Source organism: Carassius auratus, unplaced genomic scaffold (genome assembly GCF_003368295.1).
Source record: "Carassius auratus strain Wakin unplaced genomic scaffold, ASM336829v1 scaf_tig00020109, whole genome shotgun sequence".
In the NCBI taxonomy this organism is placed as follows: Eukaryota; Metazoa; Chordata; class Actinopteri; order Cypriniformes; family Cyprinidae; genus Carassius; species Carassius auratus.
Window position 1 is genome coordinate 159,146 of NW_020525006.1, and position 24,309 is coordinate 183,454.

The 24,309-nt window shown below is 37.3% G+C and overlaps 1 protein-coding gene across 3 annotated transcripts in view; it reads left to right on the plus strand.

The window, feature by feature from the left end:
- The first annotated feature begins 114 nt into the window (after positions 1 to 114).
- The window catches only part of LOC113076350 (formin-binding protein 1-like), a 47,732-nt gene continuing 23,537 nt past the window's right edge, over positions 115 to 24,309 (plus strand). For 2 of the 3 annotated variants that reach the window (XM_026248988.1, XM_026248987.1), the window contains exon 1: positions 115 to 310. In XM_026248988.1, coding sequence (XP_026104773.1) covers positions 287 to 310 — 24 coding nt within the window. In that variant the 5' untranslated portion in view covers positions 115 to 286. The remainder of the gene's footprint in view (positions 311 to 24,309) is intronic. The other variant, XM_026248989.1, reaches the window with a different exon arrangement.

Below are 24,309 nucleotides of genomic sequence, written 5' to 3' on the forward strand. Positions count from 1 at the left end.
TAATGTAAAAAAAAAATGTCTGTCCTCCAGCAGACTGTAGTTATTCAGTCTCCCCACTTGCAAACTCTGGCGGATAGGAGGCGCTTTTGGACAAACGCACGCATCCCTCCATTTCCCCGCGGCAGAGGCGCATTGTGTGTCGGAAATGGGAAAACCCTGAGCCGTGAGGTTGTCGCTGCTGGCTTCACTTGAGTATAGAGAGTTACACGACGGCAGAGAGAGGGAAGAACAAGCAACCCTGGAGTTTTAAGCGGAGGAGACGTTAGTTCTTGGAGTTTTTTTCGCTATGAGCTGGGGAACAGATCTTTGGGTAAGCGCACTTTTCCCATTCCTTGCTCCTTGTGGCCTTTTGTTCACTAACAAACAACTCGGTTTTGGCATGACTTCAGGAAAGGTGTCCTCGTAATGCTGTCTGTGTACTGTCGGTCTGTCCTACAAAAAATAAAAAATAAAACCTTTACTGCCAGAAACAATGACAGAGTTTGAGACATTAAAACATTTCGCTTTTAGAATGTATCTAGTTTAAATGTATCACGCGTGACGTTCAGTTTGATTGTATTGACATTCTGAATCAAACCGAATCTAAAGGTTTCACACCCAGTTTCGATGACTAAGAGGTTGGGAGAGGAATCACAATTTATTAACTCGTTTTTCTAGCATACAACCGATATAATCATTTGTATGTGTATTATTAATTTAAGCCAAACAACAGTTTCTCCCATCTGTATCCAGAATCGGTTTCCATTGTTGCTTATTGATGACAGAGACAATGCAGAAGATGCTGTGCTGCAAAAGAGTAACCTGAGATGAAATCTTCTCATGTGAATATTTGTTAGTTAGATTGTAGGCTATTTATTTTTTATTTATTTATTTTCAATCTCCGGGTTCCATTGGCAACGCTTCTGCAGTTTGACCCCAAGTCTTTTATTGTCTGGGCTTCTTGTCTGCCATGTTCCGTTGACAAAAACTCGCATTTTAAATAAAAGATTCATCATTTCGCCATAAGATGAACTACTGAGAGACAATAAAGCCCGTCGACTGTGTGTGGGTCTGTTACAGGGGTGGTGCCCTTCAGATTGGGCTACTGGACAAAAAGCAGATGTATGAGGTATTGCTTGAATTATCCCATGCATCATTCTGTTTTTTGATGATTATAGGTTTAAACTAGAGGTTATTTTTGCTTTAAGTTTAATTACTTTGCCTGGAATTACCAATTTTGTGATTGATCATCCTGATTAATTGTATTTAATAGATTCTAAAAGATTGGGTAAAGTTTGTTTTGGAATGTTTCATTGTTATTATTAATTTGAATATTCTTAGGGTTTCTGATGGTAACAGTAGCTGGTTTGTAACTGGTTCAAGCTGCTCATTAGCTGGCTGACCAGTAACCATCTTCCAAAAACCAACTTGACCATCTTAAACTTATGAACAGCTCTTAGCTGGTTTGTTGCTGATCCAAGATGGTCTGTTTAATACTATGTTTCAAAACACACTATTTTATGCTTGAAAATCCAGATTATTTGTGACTTTTATGTGACTTGTTGTTTTTAATTAAGACATTAATACAGAAATTAAAAAAGACTTTCAAGCACTTTTCGAGTTACTAGCAACTGAACTTGTGGCTTGTTACATTGTTTGGATTCCAACTTTTTATGTGGTTGGATATTTGGTGTGGGACATTTGATACCGTATGTTTGGTTTAATTTCCTGTACCGTAAATCACTTATGCCGTTAAATATGGCATATCCTCCTCAGTGGCAGTCGTCTTTTGTTGGTTGTATTAATCTGTAATCCTGTGGCAAATCCCTTTGTCTATGGAACATGCTGAATAATCATGTTTGTCTGCTTGTCTCGTGGTGAATGTCTTGGCCATAAAATGTAAAAGTATTTTCCATCTGTACCCTTGGATCTGATGAATGAAATGCCATTCTATCCCTTAAATGCATGTGCACTTTTCATTATGGTTATCCTCAAATGCACTCTGCATTAGACCCCCCATTTATGCTCTATTAAGAGTCATGTCAACTCAATTAAGATGTTTAATGTCTCTCGTTAAGTATCTGTCAAGTGTTGATTATCATTCAAAATTAGTGCCGTAACATCTTGGGTGTGACTTGTTTGCACCTTTCAGAATTAACCATTTGTAACGCATTACAAGAAAACGCCTTATGCACAAGACAACACGTTAGTTCTGAATGTCCCGTATGAAATGAGTGTGACTTTTTTCGTTGTAGAGTGCTGTCATTAGTGCAAAGTGGACTTGAGCTTTGAAGGGTTGCATGGACTTTAATCAAATCAAGAGTAAAGAGCTTGATTGAAACTTAATCACACAGTGCCCAGCTGAGTTCAGGAAGCTGACATTTAAACCATCTGCTATTAAAACAGGGTTTTTTTGTTAGTTTGTTGCTTCCCCTAATGTTATTTGTTTGTTTAAGGTCTGTATGATGGTCTCAGAGGAGCCAGTCCAGAGTTCTAGTGTTTTTACACTGCTGTATGGCCGTATAGACTGTGTATGTGCTGTTAAAACAATTGCTTACAGGGCTTGGATGTGGTGATTCAGGCTTTTGTAGCGCAGACTGGTTAGACCTGATACAGTGCTTGCAAGGCTTGGAGAGTAATTGTTTTGTGTGTTGTAGTGTTTTGGGTTTAAAAAATGAATTAAATTGGCCAATGTCAGTCAGCAAGTGAGTACAGGTACATCTCAATAAATGAGAATGTCGTGGAAAAGTTCATTTATTTCAGTAATTCAACTCAGATTGTGAAACTCGTGTATTAAATCAATTCAATACACACAGACTGAAGTAGTTTAAGGCTTTGGTTCTTTTAATTGTAATGATTTTTACTCCCATTTAACAAAAACAAACAAATTCACTATATCAACAAATAAGAATACTTCATAAGAAATAAAAAATATATAATTTTTAGTCAATTGTTGGCCTTCTGGAAAGTATGTTCATTTACTGTACATGTACTCAATACTTGGTGGGGGATCCTTTTGCCTTAATTACTGCCTCAATTTGGCGTGGCATGGAGGTGATCAGTTTGTGGCACTGCGGAGGTGGAATGGAAGCCCAGGTTTCTTTGACAGTGGCCTTCAGCTCATCTGCATTTTTTGGTCTCTTGTTCTCATTTTCCTCTTGACAATACCCTATAGATTCTCGATCAGGTTCAGGTCTGGTGAGTTTGCTGGCCAGTCAAGCACACCAACACCATGGTCATTTATCCAACTTTTGGTGCTTTTGGCAGTGTGGGCAGGTGCCAAATCCTGCTGGAAAATGAAATCAGCATCTTCAAAAAGCTGGTCAGCAGAAGGAAGCATGAAGTGCTCCAAAATTCCTTGGTAAATGGGTGCAGTGACTTTGGTTTTCAAAAAACACAACGGACCAACACCAGCAGATGACATTGCACCCCAAATCATCACAGACTGTGGAAACTTAACACTGTACGTCAAGCAACTTGGGCTATGAGCTTCTCCACCCTTCCTCCAGACTCTAGGTCCTTGGTTTCCAAATGAAATACAAAACTTGCTCTCATCTGAAAAGAGGACTTTGGACCAGTGGCAACAGTCCAGTTCTTCTTCGCCTTAGATGTTGTCTGTGGTTCAGCAAATTCCTTGACATGTCTGTATGCCTTGAACCCAGCCTCAGTCCATTCCTTGTGAAGTTCACTCAAATTCTTGAATCGATTTTGCTTTACTATTCTCACAAGGCTGCTGTTTTCTCGGTTGGTTGTGCATCTTTTTCTTCTAAACTTTTTCCTTCCACTCATCTTTCTGTTATCATGCTTGGATACAGCACTCTGTGAACAGCCCGCTTCTTTGGCAATGAATTTTTGTGTCTTACCCTCCTTGTGAAGTGTGTCGATGATTGTCTTCTGGACGACTGTCAGATCAGCAGTCTTCCCCATGATTGTGTAGCCTAGTTAACCAAACTGAGAGACCATTTTGAAGGCTCGGGAAACCTTTGCAGGTGTTTTGAGCTAATTAGCTTATTGGCATGTCACCATATTCTAAATTGTTGAGATAGTGAATTAGTGGTTTTTTGTTAAATGTAAGCTAAAATCATCACAATTAAAAGAACCAAAGACTTCGACTACTTCTGTCTGTGTGCATTGAATTTATTTAATACACAAGTTTCAAAATTTGAGTTGAATTACTGAAATAAAGTAAAAATTTTACATTAACTTGTATATCGTTGGCTCTAAAGTGTAAACATGTAAGATTGTGAATGTAAACACTTATATGATTTTTTTTATACAGTTTTCACACAAAGGCACTTAGTTAATTGGATATAAGGACTTGAATCTTGAGGGAATCTGCAGACAGAATTTGCCCATTCTTCCTGATCTAAGATTGTCCACTCTTCTTGTAAACAGTCATGTCAAGATTTGACTGAGAAGCTTGTTATACATCAGCTTAAAAAGCAACTCCTGTCTTCAACCCCTGCAGTGACCCAAGACAAAAGACAGCTGTAGGAGGCTCCTGTCAAGATGGTTCAGTTAAAGGTTGTCTGTAGGACTTGAAGGCTACTTTCTGTTTTTGACTGGTCAGGCTTCGGACAACCTGACTTGACAAGTACTGAAATCAGCAGTTATACATTCACAATAGGCTCAATCAAGTAAGCTTATGTAATATGTTTGATCTATCCTTAAAATAACCCTCGAATAAAAACAATGCCAGTATTTACTCACCTGCATGCCGTTTCAAACTTGTGTGCTGTGCTGTTAAAATTTAAAATTAATTTCATATTTAAATAATTTTTTCATGACATTTCATAGTGACCACGGCTGCATCAAAGCATCAAAACGCACCATTAAAAACGCGTTATATTCTGAATTTCCTGAACCAATGTAATACCTTGTTATTGGAACAGATCAAACTTTTAATTATTCACTAATTATTGATTATTTGTTGCGCTGATTCCACAAATTACAGTGTACAAGTTTGGAGTGACTTGATGGTAAGTAAATGACACTATTTCAATTTTCCAACTTAGTCATTTAAGAATTTGTGAGCTTTCAGTTTGTCATTCTGGACATATTTATATATGGACATAATTATAAAATTAAAGATAACTCCACAAAGTACTCCTGTGGGATAGACAATAAGTTTAATTAAATCCACTGACTACTAGAAAGCTCCTTCTTTATCCATTTTCTTTTATTACTTAGTTTTTTGATTTAATATTACTATACTTATTACTACTATACTATATTTTTTTAGCATTATTTATAGGTCATTTACAGACACTGCTTCACAGTTGAGGTGTGCAGATTGTTGGGAACTGGTTATCTGGGATGCCTGGAGTTCAGTCAGGTGAGCCTCTGCCAGGTCATTAAGATTGCTGTCGTTGCCAATATTCCAGAGGAGCTATAGACATAAACACATGCTTCGAACGTAGTCGTGGGAAAGAGTAGGTCAGGAAACAATTTGCTTAAACCTTTGACCCCAGCATTTAGTATGTCATTCCAGTTCTTTCCGAAGTATATTGGCATGTGTGAGTATTGAGTAATGCTTCGCTTACATTTGTGGTGAGAGAACCAGTTTGTGCTCTCGTTGTCACTGACCCAGTTTTAACAGAATGATTGCTGATCACGAATTGATAACCGTTTTTCTGCCTTTCATAGTGTGGTTATAAAGATCGTTATTTAGTTTTTTGTTGTATAAATTGTCAAAAAGATTTAGCATGTCATTGGTGTTTTGAAAGTTTAATAATTGCTCCTGGCTTTTTCCAGCTGTATCTTTGTTCTTTCGTTTGCTGCTCTGATCAGCACAAACCTCTTAAAATCATTTCACAGTATCCTGCTTAAACACAAGCATTCATGTTTGGTTGCAGAGTGAATATCCACACACAAACATATCTTTGCAGTATGTGAAGCTCGCTCTTGGCTCTCTCTTCGGCCTTTTGTGTTCTCTGAAAGACCAACAGCTGGGTGCAAATGTCTATCCATATCATACAACAAAGACTAATTTAGTTTTGAGGGCAATGTCATCATGACCAAGGGTGCAGGAATCGACTAATTGGAACATCAAACCTTGGGTTACAACCAACTTTTTTTTTTACACAGCCAATATTTATGGAGCACGACTCACACAAACAAATTTGGTGCTCTTTGGCCCGGAACCGGAGTTTGAAAAACTGGCAGAACGTCCTGTGATCTTCTCTACCAAACCCTTTGATGATGGCTGTCCAAAAATAGCTGTACTCTGAGGCTCTCCTTTGTCCTCTGCCATAGCTTTGGTGTCCTCATCAGAAGCAATTAGCCCCGGTTGAAAACGTACGTTGAATATCTGTGGTGCCACTAGGCTCCACTGTTTTGGGTAAACGGGACCACTTTTGATTCCCGATCATGAATCATTGGGAATTTTCAACTGTCTGAACCATTAAAGCCAAATTTACATGATAAGTAGAGAATTTTGTTTATCTGTTGTTTAAAACCCTTTGGAGGACTAAATACTTTCATTGAGTCATTCTTACAGTATGTTGATGGAAATCTGTATGTTTTTGTTTACATGGAACACAATAAAAAAAAAAGACTTTCCGTATTTTCCGGACTATAAGTCACACTTTTTTCATAGTTTGGCTGGTCCTGCGACTTATAGTCAGGTGCGACTTATTTATCAAAATGAATTTGACATGAACAAAGAGAAATGAAACAAGAGAAAACATTAAGGTCTAAAGGTGCGAGAGGGCGCTCTCGCGGCTGTAGATGGTAAAGTTTTCTTTTAGTTCTTGGATCTAAATAAATGCGACTTTTAGTCCAGTGTGATTTATATTTTTTTTTTATCCTCGTCATGACGTATTTTTGGACTGATGTGATACTTTGGTGTGACTTATAGTCCGAAAAATACAGGATTCACTTTATATTTCTTTATATATTATTTTTACCCAAATTTTTTGCTGTACTTTTCCCCTGAGGGTCAATTTCAAAATGATAGTAAACTAGCATAAAACACTCATCCTTTACCACTACAAGCCTTTATCCACTGTTTTCAAAGGACTTTTTCTTTTCAATTCTAGGAGCTACTTGGGAAAGGTGTCATAAATTCAGCACAAATCATCACACTCTATTACGTAACCTAAAGAATGAAGAGGCACTTCAAAACAAACCACTTCACAGGATGCCAGCTCTGCACATACGTTTTTAATAATTCATAAACTCAAGACCTATGCATTTGGAATTAATTGTTTGCAGCTCTTGAATGGAAAATGAATTCCGCTTTTGTACCGGCAAGCTCGGTGGGAATTGGCTCGAAACTGTATTGAGGGTAACGGAGTTCATTGTTCACAGACAGTTTCTTTCACATTTACAGGGCCCCTCAGTCCCCTGACAAATCACACAGTCCTGTTTACAGAAAGAGAGAGAGAAAACACAGGGAACCAGACTGGTCGTTTTGTCGTCTCCCACCTTTTGTTGGATGACATACATTGCGTTTTTTTATGGCCTGTGGAAATGATTCTGGAGCCGTGAGACTGTTGCTTGGAATGGTCAGAATGTACTGGAAATGTAAATTTATTCACTTAGACTGGTACGGTCGGGACAGTTTTACCGTTTTTTTTTTTTTTTTCATGTGGGACTCTGAAGAGTATCTAAACAGCTTGAGATTGTTTCTTTTCTCTAACGAGTGAATCGTGGATTTGCATAGGAGAGAAGTGGTTTCCTGGGTAATCCAGCACAGTACGCTAAGTCGGCTCTGTGCTGAAATACACAGCTCAAGTGTCTTTTGTTTTTAATCTAGTTATGCAAGTCAGGTAGCAACTCCTCAATCTGTGAGCCTTAACCTGACTGAAAATCTTGGCTCCATGTGTTAAGCTTGGATTAAACTCACACACTATTAAACAGTCCGGACAAACGTGGCATAATGGAAGGGCCAAATGAAGTGAAATGCGTTTCACATGATTGACAGTTCAATTAAAGAATGTCCTGTATCATTAAGAAACTTTATTCCAGCCTAGTGAGATGCCTATGTAGACAGCATTTTAAGGCCTCAAAAGCACAGTCATGAAGGTTTACTGTTAAAATGCATTCTTTTGGTCCAATTTTATGATTAATATTGTTTATAGAGAAGCCAGTAATGTTGGTTTATATTTATGATTAAAAGAATATAATCCAAAATGTTTGTGCTATTTTTATTTTTTTATGCTTAGAGTTAACTAACACCAGTCTTGTAGATTTCACGAGTAGCAAGATGTTTTTGACGCATAAAGTTAGCTTAAATAATTGATCAATAAATGTATGTTTAAAAAATTTCTGGGAACTTTGTCAGTGCTCATTGAGAGTGACATTTCAAAGATGCAGAAAGATGAGGAGTTATGCAAATCTACTTATCTCAGTTAGGATCCCTAGAAGATTGACTGTAGAGAGCAAGGCATCTAGCTAGGTGTTGGAATAAAGCTTTTATATTAAGCTGGAGGGGTGTATATTTGCATTTGAGCTGTGGGTGGTGTGGTGTTTAATCGGGGTCATTTTCATACAGGAGGACAGACCGACGTTTGGGGGATGGGGGTCTTAACTCTTAGGCTAGCACATGATATCATTCATGCTTTTTGTGAAATGCCTTTGTCTCCTAGACCCTCCAGAAGTTTCTGATGATGCACTCAAACATGGCTGCTAATGATTTCCAAATGATCTCCCACTGCAATGCTGCAAACCTGCACTGTAACTGAAAATAAACCCCACTATTTTTACATTGACTCGCATCATTAAGTTCCATTGAAATACTACAGCTGTACGTATGAAGTCTAATTGCTTTTTACTTCTGGAATGAAATAATGTTTCCTGATAACTGTAAACTAACGATGGGATCTTTTTGTGCAAGGCTTTAAAAAATGTCCTCTTCATGTTTTCCTTTTTGCTTTGGGATTTATAAAAGAAATGGACAAGGCTTTTTAGAAGGAATGCATTATATATTAGAGACTTTATCACTATTGGCCATTATGGTACTTCGTGAATGAACATAAATTGTTGCTTGCTTCAACAGTCTTGTAAGATTCGAGCGGGTGGTATTGTTCATAATTTAGAAATTTGGAGGCAAAAAGGGTTTCATTTTCCAGTCTTTCTTTATTCACCTCACAGTTTTGCATATTATGTTTGGACAGGCTAAAATAAGTTGGGCAGGAAGCCTGAATATCCTGGAGCGCTCTTGCTCTGCTAGCCACACACTAGTGCTAAAGCAACATGCAGCTGAAACTGTCCAACACAGGGTTGTGCGGGACACAGGACTGCATGACATGCTGAAACATGGCTACAGAAAAACATTTCCTTTTGAAAACCTCTCTGTAATGCAAGTACAGTTAATATGACAGGTGCTAACATTGTGTTTGAAAGCGAATGGGTAAATGTAATTCTCTCTATTGCCCCTTAAATCCAGTGTAAAGAGCTAACAAGGGTCAAAACCACGTCCTGTTTTAAGCATCAGTGGGGCCTTGGTTGTTTAACACTTTTCCATGTCAGTCCCAAACCTCTATGTGAAGCCCCTCACAGTCTGGTGCATCCATTCTGCTGGCTTCAGCCTGGTGATTGCGGTCAGACTGTGTGGTGTTGGTGGTGTTATGTGGCCTGCTATATCCTGTTCCTCTACAGGAGAATTTATTCAGGCATATTCTTGGAAACTAGCCTATTCAAATACTACTGCCATATGAGTTTATGGTTGAGGTTAAAATTAGTGCTGGATGTGGTGCTGGTGCGAGTCAGTTGGTTTGGATTGGCTGCTAAACACTTGTTAAAGATGAGGTAAGACATTTTTCAGCCTTTTAATAGTTATGTTCCAGTTTTATGTGCAGGGACAGCTAGGGGTGTGTGATGTATATCATCTACGATAATCTCATAATTGTTGTTTTAACCATATGACATGATTTTACATTTAGTATACAACCCTCTACGCACACCTTGGCAATATAATCTCCATTGGCTAGTAAATTTTTCAGTTTACCCGCCAGACAGTGTTCAGTGATTGAAAATGTGCTAATCTTATAATAGCCTTGACACACACACTGGCGAGTAAAATATAAGAATTTATTAACCAATGGCTAACGATAGACATCATTTAGTCGCATAGAGTAAAATTTAGTTGCATATGCGAGTGATTTACTCGCAATGTAGAGGGAATACTGTGTGAGAACATTTAGAGTTCATGCTTTCACTGCGTGATTTAATCTATTAAACTAGACATAGTATCAGGGAAAACGTTTGCAGGAATCTCATTTTTCATGATATCATCTTCAGATTTGAATTAGAAACTCGTGAGACATGTGACTTTCAACTAGGGCTGTGCAAAAAATCGAATGCGATTTTCATGCACATTTCATCAGTAGAGACGCTCCTGTAATTAGAAGTATATCTCCAGCACGTGCGTTCCGATCATGGTTGCCAGGTTTTCACAACAAATCCTGCCCAGTTGCTTCTCAAAACTAGTCCAAAACTAGCCAAATCGCATTTCCAGGAGGTTCCCCAATAAAAAAATTGCTTTCCCGGATTAAAATGTAAGTTTTATGGCATGGTTGCCTTGGTAAAGTTCGCATTTTAAGGGCTAAATATCACGTTATTTGTATTGGGGTCGCTTCGACCCATGGACATGGAAAACAACCACAGACTTTGCTACATTGGTTGGCATTTACTACACAGAGCCATAATTCACTGACAATCTACACAAAATCGATTTTAAAATCGGTGACGATTCTTTGTCGATTTTGAAAGCGATTTTGTGTTAGTTGTTGGTAGACTACAGCTCTGTGTAGTTACTGCCGCTCCACCTGAACCAGTGTTGCCAAGTCTGCTATTGTTTTTCATGTCCGCGGTTTGAAGCAACCCCAATACCAATAACGTGATATTTAGCCCCTAAAATGCGAATTTTACCAAGACAACCATTGCAAAAAACAAAAAGTATATTTTAACCCCGGGAAGCATTTTAATAAAATCTGGGAACCTCCTGGAATCGCGATTAGTTTTGGACTAGTTTTGAGAAGCAACAGGGCAGGATTTGTTGTGAAAACCTGGCAACCCTGATCTGAACACACGTGCTAGAGATAATACTTCTAATTAAAGGAGCATTTTTGCTGATGAGATGTGCATGAAAATCGCATTCGATTTTTTTGCACAGCCCTACTTTCAACCCATTACTTTTATAGGTTGCTCCAGGACTGATTTTATGTATTTTATATCAAATAAAAAAAAAAATCAGTGTGCTACTGTTTTTTTCAAGGCACTTCAGTGTTTATAACTTTTAATCTTTTTGAGTATTATCAACTCTGGATGATGAAAAGTAAAGCCCATAGGGTCTTCTTTCCAAAGACACCAAAATTATGTGTAACACACTTGAAGTAAGGAACTGTTGCAATTTTAAGTTAGGTAGGGCACTTTCAGCTGTGAGTCCCATAATGGTGGGTTTGTTCACTGGTTAAAAGACTCGTGTGTGTGTGCTCTGATGTAAAAAAGCACACATGAGAAGCACATGGGGCAACACGTGAGAGATGCGCTGAATGAAAGCACATTCACTCTCTTACAGCAGATAGCGCTAAACTGCAGAAAATGCAGCTGTTACTCTTCGAAACCCCATAAATAAAGCAGCTGCTCTACTTTCTAAAATGTTTTTAAATAGCCATTAATATTTGTGGAATTGCCGTGTTGTTCATCACAGTGCCAAATACCTAAATAATTATACTTAATAGGCTATTTATAGGGCTGCTCCGATCACGATCGCATGATGTGCATTAACGATCGGTCGATCGTGATCGGAGCAGCCCTAGCTATTTAAATTAAAATAAAAAATAAAATGTATGCATTTAGCAGACGCTTTTATCCAAAGCGACTTACAGTGCATTCAAGCTATCAATTTTTACCTATCATGGGTTCCCGGGGGATCAAACCCCCCCAACCTTGTGCTTAATAGCGCAATGCGTGACCAATTGAGCTACAGGAACACTATTAATACAATAATATTAATTAATAGCTATTTATTATAAAAAAAATTTACATTTTAATCTGGACTACAACATACCTTAGATATTGTTTGAAAGTGTTTTGATTCTTTATTGCTTTTTTACATTAGGGCTTCATTATAACATAAACTGACAATGAAAAACTCTTTTGAACATTCATTAATCTTTAAATCCATTATGTAACATGTTGTTAAAATTGAAAGTTGCAACTGTGTCATTTAATGAGCTAACATGAACTAAGACTAATATTTTTTAACAAGGATTAATAACTTCTGTAGCAAATGTAACACTTGTTCATTGTGAATGTTAATGCATTATTTAAGGTTAACTAATGAGATCTTATTGTAAAGTGATACCTATTGGTGATACCTATAGTTCTTTTGCACTGTAATCGGTCTAAAACTTTTAACTTTATATTTTTTCTGTATTGCTTTATTACATAGTTATTTTTGTTATTAGAAAAAGTTTTTAAACTTGTTATACTGTATTATGACCACTTTTTTAAAATTAGATTTCAATTTCGTGATAATGCCTTATACCCTGTTAATAGCATTTACAATCAAAAAAAAAAAAACAATATTATTTTTCTGGTGAAGTTGAATTTTGCTGACCTTCTGTTTTTTATATTTTATTTTTTTACCATTGGTTCTTCCATAGTATCATACATTTAGATCATGACCGTGGTTAAAATCACACATATAGCACAGTATATATGCACATATAACGGTAAAAATCTAATGCTGTTTCGTTTCACTTTTGTTGCATAAACGTTGTATAGAACTTTTGTTATCATTTTATCAAGGAAAGTAATATTATTTATATAATTATCGTAAGCTATTTATTGCCCAGCCCTACATTGTATTCAAGTTATATATTTATTTTAAGAGTTTATGCATTTCCTGAAAATTAAAACGATGACCTTGGTGTTTGTAGCACCATTCTCTGCTTTTTGAGCTTCTGCCACAACCAATGGTCTGAGTATTGGGCCTACCTTTTATCAGTGGAAGATAGGGGTGGCTAGGATATGTGGGTGTTGATGTTTGGGAAGCCAGTTAGGTGCCACTAGTGTTGCAGAAATGAAACACTTCAACTTTAAATGGAGATAAGTGATAGTGGTTTTATTAATAATGGAAGCTCACCAGAAAAGGTCTTCCATGTTATCCATTATGGGTCCTTATCCTTCTCGTCTCCAGTGAAGGAAGGGACCCATTCCTTGCCTCACCCAGCATGCGGGTTTAATTGATTGCGGATGTTTGGATGTTTTTTTTTTCTTGGATGTCACGGAAGAGGATCTGTAAAAGCAGACTTTAGAATTAAGTTAAGCTCTTATGAGTTGGCTCCTCTGAGTGGTTGTTATAACATGCCATGGCCGACACATCTCTGTGGGATGGAGAGTGTGAAGTGCCGTCTCCAAACATACTTCTTAAGCAAAACCAGTGACGTGCATTCAGTTCCAAACCACATGCAAACTCTGAAACTATGAAAATGCAGAAAGTTTTGCGGTCATTCCACAGAATGTGCTGGAAACATGTCTGAGGATTTCCATAATTCATCAATTTAATGAATGAATTTAATAAAATTATTATTTCTTTAGCGCCATATTCTAACATATTAGAATGGATTCTGCAAGATCTGAAAGGCTCCTGAAAATTCACCAGGAATAAAATAACATTTAAAATCTATTAAATATATTTTAAAATAAAAAACTATTATTTTAAATTGTAATAATATTTTATAATATTGCTGTTATCAAAACTGTTTACCTTTCATCCTTAATGTCAGTATTGGCGGGATTGCACAATAGATCACATTGTCTCAGGCTGGCTTGTTACTGTTAGCATTGAATCATGCATTGTCCATATTTTTTCTCTTGAGCTATTTAGCTGTAGAGACATGATTGTGCTGTTGTTCTCTGCTCAGTGGGCAGTTTTATAGCGAGACAGAAAATGAAATGACCCTTGGTGGAAATGATAATCAGTGTCAGAGCATGCTGTAATGTTCTTAAAAGTGTGTGTCAGCCTTAAGTTACAAGGCAGTGAACCAACTCCCTTTTTACACACACACACACATACACACTGTTTGTTTTTGTGAAAAGTGGGTTCATCCCATAGGCGTAATGGTTTTTATACTGTACAAATTGTATATTCTATGGCCCTACACCTAACACTAACCCTCACAGGAAACTTTGTGCATTTTAGTCTCCTTCAGACTGGCATGTCTTTAAAGTCCTTTAATGTTAAACACCAGACCGTAACAATGTTTCTCCTCAGGGTACAGAGGGATGTGACCGTGTTAGAAGGGTTGTAGGTGGTTTTGGGAAAATTTTAGCAAGTCTTCAGAAGCAGCAAGATGAAAGAGACTTTCTGTGATCTGAGGCGCTGACAGTTATGGGAAGAGTGTGAATCTAAAGTGTAGAGAAATATGAGATATGACAGGCTTCTCTAGAAAATGAGCTGTAGACTGTTATTCCTCCCGGGTTTTGTCTTTCTTCACTTCCGTCACTGCAGCCTGACGAGATCCTAATGTTTTGCATTCAGTGTCAGGTGCTTACAGACACGTCTGGCTAAAATGATGGCTCAGACAAATGTGCATTACATAAAGTTTTATTGGGACTGAATCATGGCAATTTCCTTTGGGAAACAGACCAAAAGGCCATGTGACTCTGACACACTTCTGACACACAGAGAGTGCAAATTATATTGCCTTGTGGGGAGTCCCTTTGACTCATTGTGGAAAATTATGCGTGTGTCTTTTAATAAACTAATATTATAATATTATTGTAATAGTTGTATTTTCTACTGCTTGGTGACTATAAGCTTAAATGTTCCTCGGACATAGAGGTTAAACAAACACAAATTATGATTTAGTCATTCTCAAAGTAGATTTTAGATGTATCAGATTTGTGAGAAAGTGATGTGAAAGCTGTGGTTACAATGCTATTGCTAACTGACTTTGTCAAGTGCACAATCAGAAGATCAGAAGAGTTTAGTGAGCTCCTGCAAGTAGCTGTTTACAGCACCAGGCAAGTTTTCAATACTTGAAAGTGAACTGCAGATTTAATCTCAGTATCACTAAAACCCACAGAACCACTATCTTAAATTCCACCATAGCTCATAAATCATGTTTAAATAATATTTTCTTTCATATCATGTTTTTATTCCTGTTTCAAAAGCGTTTTCGAGTTCTATACGAGTATTCGAAGAGCAAAACAAAAGAACTTACATTTTGATGTAGTGAATATCACATGAACCTAAAATAATGACACCTGTTTTTCTCAGACAGGTTCTTCCTCTTCCTTTTTTTTTGGTAGGTGGTGGTACTAAATACAAAGTCATAATAATTAGTACTCAAATCTCCTGTTGTCATTACCCAGCCCCCTCCTGTACTCTGCATGTGCTGCTAAGGCTCTTGTTTGTCATGCAGTATATATTTCCACTGCCCAGTGCTGAAGACCTAATCACAGGTCAGTTTTCTTGCAAATCTCTGATCCAAAATTTTTCTTAAACCGTAATTAACTAAGAGTTTGATGTTTACATTTTTAAGATTTCTTAGGCCACCTGTTAACAGGAACTAGACATTGATACAAGCACAGTATATCACACAGTGTTGTTATCATGGGTACTTAGAATAACAAGATACAACTGAATTTAACTGTGGTTTTTCAGTTTTTCAGGTAGGTATAGCAGTAATATTCAGGTACAGAAATATCACAGAAACTGAATAATTTATTTAACTTTAAAATAACACTGATTAGTCTTCAGTGTATAAAGAAACATTAATGACAGACAGCAGCAGGTTTATTCATGCACGGCCCTAAACGTTACACGGACGGTTTGTTTCTCTCATTTACATTCACTTAATGGCATATATACACCAATATTTAGTGTAAATCAACTGTTTTAAGATGGGTATTTTGTCAGAATGTTGTATTTGGTCGTTTACGTGTAATAGACTGAACACAACTTCATTCTGCAGTCGAACGCTCTCAGGTGCAGCTCTATGTGCACGTGTTTTGGGTGTGAGCTCACAGAAAGATAAATGTTCTTTGTAGATGCTCTTTTTGTATTTTACTAAAGTTTTGTCAAATATCTGGAAAATGTGATACTGTCACATGCCTGACTACAATGTAAATGCTGTACATTATTTTTATTGGAATATACATGAGCTATTGATCTGTTGTACAATTCTTTTATTATTTTCAATGACTTATTCAGGAAGTTACTATAATAAGACATAAATCAATTGTTTATTTAATGATAGTTTACTCATGATTATCCTCTTCAGTAAAAAGTGCAGTAAACAAATGCATACTATTTAATGATATGGAATGTACAAAATTATACAACTGCAAAGTCTTATGTAATTAGGTTTCACACTTGTTAATTTAGTATTCAGTAAAGACACTCCTTATACCGTTGAGAGATGCCTTGAGCATGTGGTGACATCTGGGCTGGTTTAAGCTAGAATCATCCAGGCATTCATGAAAGTCATGCCCATCCTGTCTGGTTTCTTTCTCAGCACTAGTGAAGACTGACACTGCAGTGTAAACTGTGGGCTAATTGTTTGTTGCACTCCATTTGTGTGTTTGTGTGTGCAAGTCACTTTTTAAAAGTAGTTTCTTTTTTCATTTATATGGTTGTTTGTTGTTCAATTCTGCTATGAATTTGAAAGTGTGCATATGTAACATTTTGTCTGATTAGTGCTTTGCTCTTCTCCTTAGTTCTCCTTAGGGAGATGAAATGTCACTCTTTGGCTTGGCCTCAGAGATGACCTCACTTTCTTGGGCCCAGATGGTGTACAGGTCATCTATGCTCTGCTATTGGCTAATTTATCGTTGCCAATGAACAGTTTTCATGTCTGAAAAATATAGCCTCACCAAATTTCCTCTGTTGCCGCAGTTGTACGGCACCAGTTACTCATGTCACTGCAGTAATGAAAGAGCAGAATGTTCTATTTCTGTATTCTGTATTACCATACTTGTTCCTCACTAAGCAGGAATAGGGCATTTAATGGCCTCCGGGTAAGCTATGTCATTTGATTAGTAATATAATAATTTTTCTGTGAGTTAATCTGATTTATGGGTTTACAGGAAAAATCCTGCATCTTTTATAAAAAAAAATCCTGTTCTCACTTTCTCCTTATATCAGAATCACATAAAAAATTTTTGAATTCATGTTTGTTTTGTGCAACATAATTTTAAATGTGTTTACATTTTTTATTTATGCTTAATATTTTTCGATCCATGCCTGCGCTGTTTGTTATTTTAAAAAATCGGTTTTGTGCGTTATTGTTTTACACGTGTTTTTAAATACTTGATTTATGCTTATTATTTTTCAATCTGTGACTGCGATATATTTGGCGGGATTCTGATCCCATAGAGTTAATAATAGAGTAATTTTATAAGATTGAATATGATCTTTACAGACCTGACTTTTGAAAGAAAGTCGAAATTAGTTTTTTTGGCTTTGTTCCATGTGTTAATTTTGAATCTATATTTTCAAATGTGTATGCTACAGTACACCTAAATGTTGTTGGCTGTCAGATTTGTCCAATTAAATACTGTTGTTCTTTTTAGTGAGGCAAAAAATTGAGAAAAAATTAAAAATGAAATCAGTGTTGATTATTAAGTAAATACAATTCCTTTGGTAGTTAACTCTCGAACCTCCTGTTGGAAAAGGAAATGCATAAAACTGCACTTATCAAGCCATTTAATGGGATCCTTTTAAAGCTCTTCGACTACTCTGCTTTTTAAAATGGTCTTATTCAGTATTTCAATTAATTAATAGGGCTGGGACGATAAATCGATGCAGAATCAATTCGTGGATCGATTCTTAGATTTTCAGAATGCATCTCTGTTCCTCTGGAATCAATTCTGAGATTAGATTTTAACAACAGATGGCGTTCTAATCTAGTTTTTATCTGCACACTCCAATGCCCATGAAGAAGAGTGCTAAAGAGCGTTTGTGCGTTCGGCTGAGTTATGTAATTTCACCTCAGCTTAGAATGCTTTTATGATGCGAGATTAATGTAAACACAGCTCTTTGTGAACACCTTTGTAAATCGCTTAAAACCTTTTGAATTTTATGAATTATTATTTTAGGTTAAAGTATGTGTAAGGTTTTGGAAACAAGCAGAGTACGGCTGTATCTAAAGCATGAAGTGCCATCTGCTGTTCAAAACTAAGCTCAGAATCGATTGAAAAATGAATTACGATGCATAATCTCGGTACTCGATAAATCTATTAATCGCACTATAAAAAAAAACAAGCTCGATAATTTGGGGTTAGTCTGGAGCGCAGCCTGTGGTAGAAAATACCCTCTCAGATGGCACAGATTTCCCGGGAATAAAGAGAAGAGATAACGTCTCGCTATAGTGACCAGCTTTGGAAAGCACCTTTCATTTTCTTGTAGATGTTTGCGTATTAAGTGATACAGCATTGTACTTGCACTACTGCTTTATTTTAATAATGCGTAGCATATTTTGCAAGTAACTTCATTGCCCTTTCTCTCGAAATGGGCCTACTTTTCACTCACTTCATTTGGCTTGCTCAGCTAAATATGTCTGTAGGCATGTAGTTGCATGTGTCAACGCTCCCAGAGAGTTAACACACACACACATACACCCCATTTTCCAAAAACAACGGGGAATTGCACGGCGGACGTGCCTTGAAAAAAGGAGCACGTTACGAGCGCGTCGCTTACATTATGAATGCGCATACCGCATTTGAAATAACGAACTTGAGCACAAAAAAAGACGTGATATGTGGACAGCCCCTTCATCGGTCAAAATGTTTACTTTTGGTTAACGGTCAATATGAGCATCCATAACTGGCATATACACATAATATAACATACAAAATTAATTAATGTTAAGCCACATTTATTATCAATTTATTTTCCCAGCCCCATTAAATAACGATGCCTGGTTCTGTACGCATTGGTTAGAGGTTATGTTCAGAGTTTCCTTTTTTCTTTTGAGTAAAATTGACACGTGGCTGCCCCCTGACTCAATGGATTGCTAATTTATCAAATGTTACAGTCTGTCTTTTGTTCTTGGGGAAAGGTTTCTGGGGACATGAACTGTCCAAGTGTCCCCAGCACCACAAAACAACAATTGTTCCCACCCTCAGTGGTCCTCATGTTAATGACCACAGTAATGTGTTGCTTTACAAACTTGCCTTGTGACCTAATAATGATTTAGGCAGTAACTGTTTCCTCCCGATGAATGTTGCCCTTTGATAAAGCATTCAAGTGATGCCTCATACAAAGAATTTGGTTTTATTTCTTATTTATTGCTCTGTTATAAATCATATAACGCTTTTGGAAATTGAAAATTGTCTTGGGAGTCATTACATCGAAGTGATCGAGAATGGAAAAAGATTTGTTGATGACTGAAACTCTAGTAATGTGCCTCTCCTGCTCGTCTGTAAACGTTGCTGTTTGGCTGATGAGTCACGCTTTTTGTGGTTTAAGTTTGACATTAAATTGTAAGTTTAACATAGTGTTTAGAGTAGGATATGAGTTGCATGCGATTGCCGGGTACGTCCTGTGAACTTTCGCTGTCATACGCTATACAGTTGTCTCTTTTTCTTCCTCTCTTACGATCTCCCTCACTTTTTAATGGACCGGTTCCATTGACAGGAACTTGGAGTGTAGGATCATAAAGTAAGAGTTTATGTAACAACCTCTCCTGAGGCCTTTTCCATATGGTTTCCTGTTCCGGCTCCTACGCAGTCGGACTGATCACTTTCAGTCTCAAACCCGTGATTTATTGCCCAGTTCTCCCAAACCTTTCTGAGATCATGTCATCAGTTCACAGCAGATGTGTCCTACTAAGACCACTGGTTCACCACTGGTGTTTGAGTGTTTAGTGGGAATGTAACCGTGTTTTGAAGCTACAGAAAACTGTAGATTGTCAATGAAAAATTTATAAAAATTTATTTTAAAATTTCAATTTATTTGAATTTATTTTTTTATTTAATTTTAAGCCAAGGCCTGATCTTGTCCATTACAGGACTTCTATGTTTGATGTTTGTTTACATAATTGTTCAGATTAAATTCTGTTGCTGGTTTAAATGTTACTGAAATGCCGTAGTCAAGTCAGTAGTGTTGTTGTTTGTTGCTCTTTAACACTTTCAAGGAATAGTTCACCCAAAAATGTCTGGATAAGTTTCTTATGTTGAATACAAAAGAAAATATTTTGAAGAATTATAAGTTGAAGTTGTTGGTCCCCGTTGACTTCCATAATAGGGAATGAAATACTATGGAAGTCAGTAGGGACCATCAACTTTTTGATTACCAGCATTCATCGAAATGTCAGCTTTTATGTTTAAGATAAGAAAGAAACTCATACAGGTTTGGAACGACATGAGGGTGAGTAAATGATAACATTTTTGAACTATCCCATTAAATGTTTGCTGATGGATGTAGTCTGTAGCATTCTGACCAGACATTTTACAGAAGCAGGCCGTTAGGACGGAGATTCAGGTTTATAGTTGTACAGGCTGAAAGTGATCTTCCAGTCTCCTTTTGTCTCACTATTTTTCCCCTCCCCCTTGCATCTTCTCCTCATGCGATCCTTTCACTGGGCAGACAGACTCAAATTTCTACCACCACAGGACTACTGTAATTTTCTGGCCAGTCAGCTTTTGCCCCTGTACAATAGGTTCAGACCAGCTAACTACAGCTATAAATGCTTCACTGCTGCTGCAACTTAATACAAGGCAATGTTTTAGTCTTTTTACTTGGATTTTCTATTTTTTGGCAGCATCAAAAGGAAAGAAAGTGCCATGTGGAGGCTAAATTAGGCTTGTGCTGCTAGAGAGGAAAGATGAAAGAGAGAGGGGAAGAGGTGGTGCCCTTGGGCACTTCATTAAGCACAGCAGGTTGTACTGAGGATGTGGTGAGATTTAAAAGCCCCCTTCCCCCCATGCTTCATTCAGAAGGAGATTTTGGAAGTGCCTTGAGATGGACCATTTGAATGCTAATGTATGGATTAACCAAAACAAAAGAAAGCTTTTTAAGAAGGCATTGATTTTTTAAGATCCCAGTGACACCCTAAAATTCAGGCAGAGAGTATTGATTAGAGTATTGTAGAGTATTGTAATCGGTGGGTGGTATGACTCTTGAGCCCCTTTCACACTGCCATTCCGGCAAATACAGGGGTAAAGTGTTCCTGTAATTGTTCCCGGGTCGCTAGATTTGGCACTTTCACACTGCCAGTGATGACCCGGTATATGTGCGTGCTTTCACACACAACCCTTGAAGATCCCGTAACGACACGTGACATCAGCGCGTGATGTGTAATGTACGAGTCGACAACGCTTGGCACGTTATACTTTAACTGAAGCAAGCAAACGATCTCGGCGTCAGCGCGGAAAGTGAGGAACTAACTGATCTCTGCTTCATTACAGTTTGCACATATGTTTTCGTCGTTAATGTTGATCTTCCTTCAAAACAGCCGGTAAAAGAGTCGCGCGATAACGCGCGTCATCATTTCGATACGGCATTAGATCTGGCTTTTGTTCAGACAGCGCTCATTCCGGATCGATTACCGCAATGTTACTAGGTCCCCGACCCGGGTTCAATTCGTTAATCAATTCTGGGAAGTGGTTGCTTTCACACAGAAGGCGACCAGGCAATGTTACGGGAATATTGCGGGTCCGACGTGCAGTGTGAAAGGGGCTTTGGTAACTCATGTCAAAAATAGAGTTATTGTTGGAAATTCAACCTGTGTTTTATATACATTGCTATTATTTTAAATATATAATTACAATTATGAAAAAGGACTACATTTTGTAGAAATTCTGTTACTATTAATATTGGTATTAATAATTGTAGCAACATTCATAGCTCAGGGAAGGAGGAGGTGGGAACCGACGGTCTTTTAAACCTAAAATTTAATAACAAAATAAACAAACATCAAATAAAATTAAAAGTGGCAGCCCCTCACAAATGAAAGCTGCATAAAAAATAATAAAACAACAACATAAATAGTCCAGGCCTGGTCCTCTTTTGTCCTTCAGTGTAGTTGCTGCTTCTCTGTGGGACTCAAGACCGGTGTGGTACACAGGTGATGCTCATTATCATTTGCGTCACTGGCCTTGCTCCGTTCCCACGGCTCTCAGCCTCGCCCCACTCATCACAGTAATAATAATAACAAGAACAGTTTATTGATATTGAACTTCTGATTATTTTAATTATAATTATATATAATAATAGTGTTGTAGCCATTTAAGAAAGTGTATTTTTTATTATATATTATTTATGTATCAATATTATTTGTATATGTTTTGTTTAGTTCAATTTGCTTGTTTGTTTGTTGTTCAATTTAGACAGATACTTAGGCCAAAGAGGGCGAAGATAAAAATCTATGTTTTTATTTTTTTAATACCAAAGATAAAATAATGACAAAAATACTCATTGCAACTACACATAATATACAAATAAAACCAACAGTGCTTTATTTTCAGGTAAAATAGTTGTATTTAGCAGAAGCATTCAAGAAATTGAATGAATAAATATAAAAATAAAATGCTATATAAACTGATTCCTTAAGCAGCTGTATAAAATTTCTTCAGTCAAGAGCAGTGAGTGATTTTTCTCTTTGTGTGTTGTTGTTTTATTAATGTTAAATCAATAGTTCACCCCCCACCCCCCCCCCCAAAAAAAAATCTGTCAGCTTTCTGTCAATTGTCACCATCATTTACTCATTTACTGAATGAGTTTCTTTCTTCTGAACATAAATGCTATTTTCATGAACGTGGAAAAACAAACCGTTGGTGGTCCACAGTGACTTCTATAGTATTTTTGCTATTATCAAATTCACTGTGGACCAGCAACTGTTTGGTTACCCACATTTTTCAAAATATCTTATTATGTGTTCAGCACTAGAAAGAAATTAATACAGGTTTGGGACAACCTAAATAATGTGAGTAAATAATGACAGAAATTACATTTTAGGGTAATCTATCCCTTGACAGTAATGACAGCGGGCTGTATGTTTAATAGGCCTACTGTACCTTTAAGACCCGTATATGTTTTTCTCTCAACTGTTTGTTTTCGTTTTAGACAAGCAACTCAGTTTACATTTAAACCTTGTGTTTTGACAGTATTAGCACAAAAGATAACTCAGTTCAATTATCAGGCGCTGTCTGACAGGCTTTAGCGTATGTGCTTCGGGTGTATGCAGCGTTCAGAAAAAGCACAGGTCAGACAAGCGCGTGAATGAAACATTTAAAAGCACATGCAAATAATGAGAGCGTAACTCTCCCGCAGAGTTAACACTGCTGTGAATGCATGTGACGTTGTACAGTATATGACGGAGGCGCCAGAACTGCAGCTGATAGAATGTGCGCTGCAGCACGATACTATGATATTTCTACAAGAGCAGATCGTGGAGATTTTTTTTATCTTCCACGATCAAAATTGATCATATCGCACGCCCCTACTTCATACGTTTTTGTTTGTAGAATCCCTTTATGGGGGCCAAGTTTTATTTGGTATAATTTGTATCTTAATTTTAATTAAAAAAATGTTTTTTGTTGTTCAATTATTTACCTGAATAAATGTTTCATGGAATGAATTGTGTTCAAGACAAGGCCCACTACCATTCTTCCGCAGCAAAAAAAAAAGGCTGAAACTATACTATTATCCAATGCTCTAACTTTGTAAACTTCCAGAGGAAGGACTTTGAGTCTCTGCTGTATTCCATGTATAATTCATGATATTAGATCCTTTTGGGGTCTCTCTGCTGGATTTCGGATGTATTGCGAGGACTGATATTAAACAGTGCCTGAGGCTGGTACTCTCTGATTCAAGTAATAAAGACAGAGTGACATTTCTGCCTTTCCCTGTCCCCCACCAGGTCATGGGTGTGTTCTGTGTGTGTTTTGCATGCTCACTAGCTAAGATTGAATCTTTCTGTTTGAATCTTCCAGGCATACGTGAGAAGATCTAACAAGAATATTAAAGAGCCATCAAGGAACAGTTTACATTATACATTCCTTTATTGTCCTCAGTCACAGCCGTACACAAGATCAGAATAGCATATGTATGGCTCTGTGATTGTTCTTTTGATTCCACTATGCTGGAACTTGGTGAAATTTGCATGTTATTGTTCACGTACTGACCTCACTTCCTGTCATTATTTGAGCATAGGATGTTTGCAGGGGGCAAGGAACTCGACCGGAAGTTGAAGTCGAGTGGGGGCTGCCATCTTTTAGCAGAACTTCACTTGCGTTAGCATTCCCATTGACTCCCATTCATTTTGGCGTCACTTTGACAGCGAATAACTTTACATCTGAGGCGTTTAAAGACTCCGTTTGTCCATTATTTATTTCTAAAGATACACGACAATGTATAAAGGGCTCCAT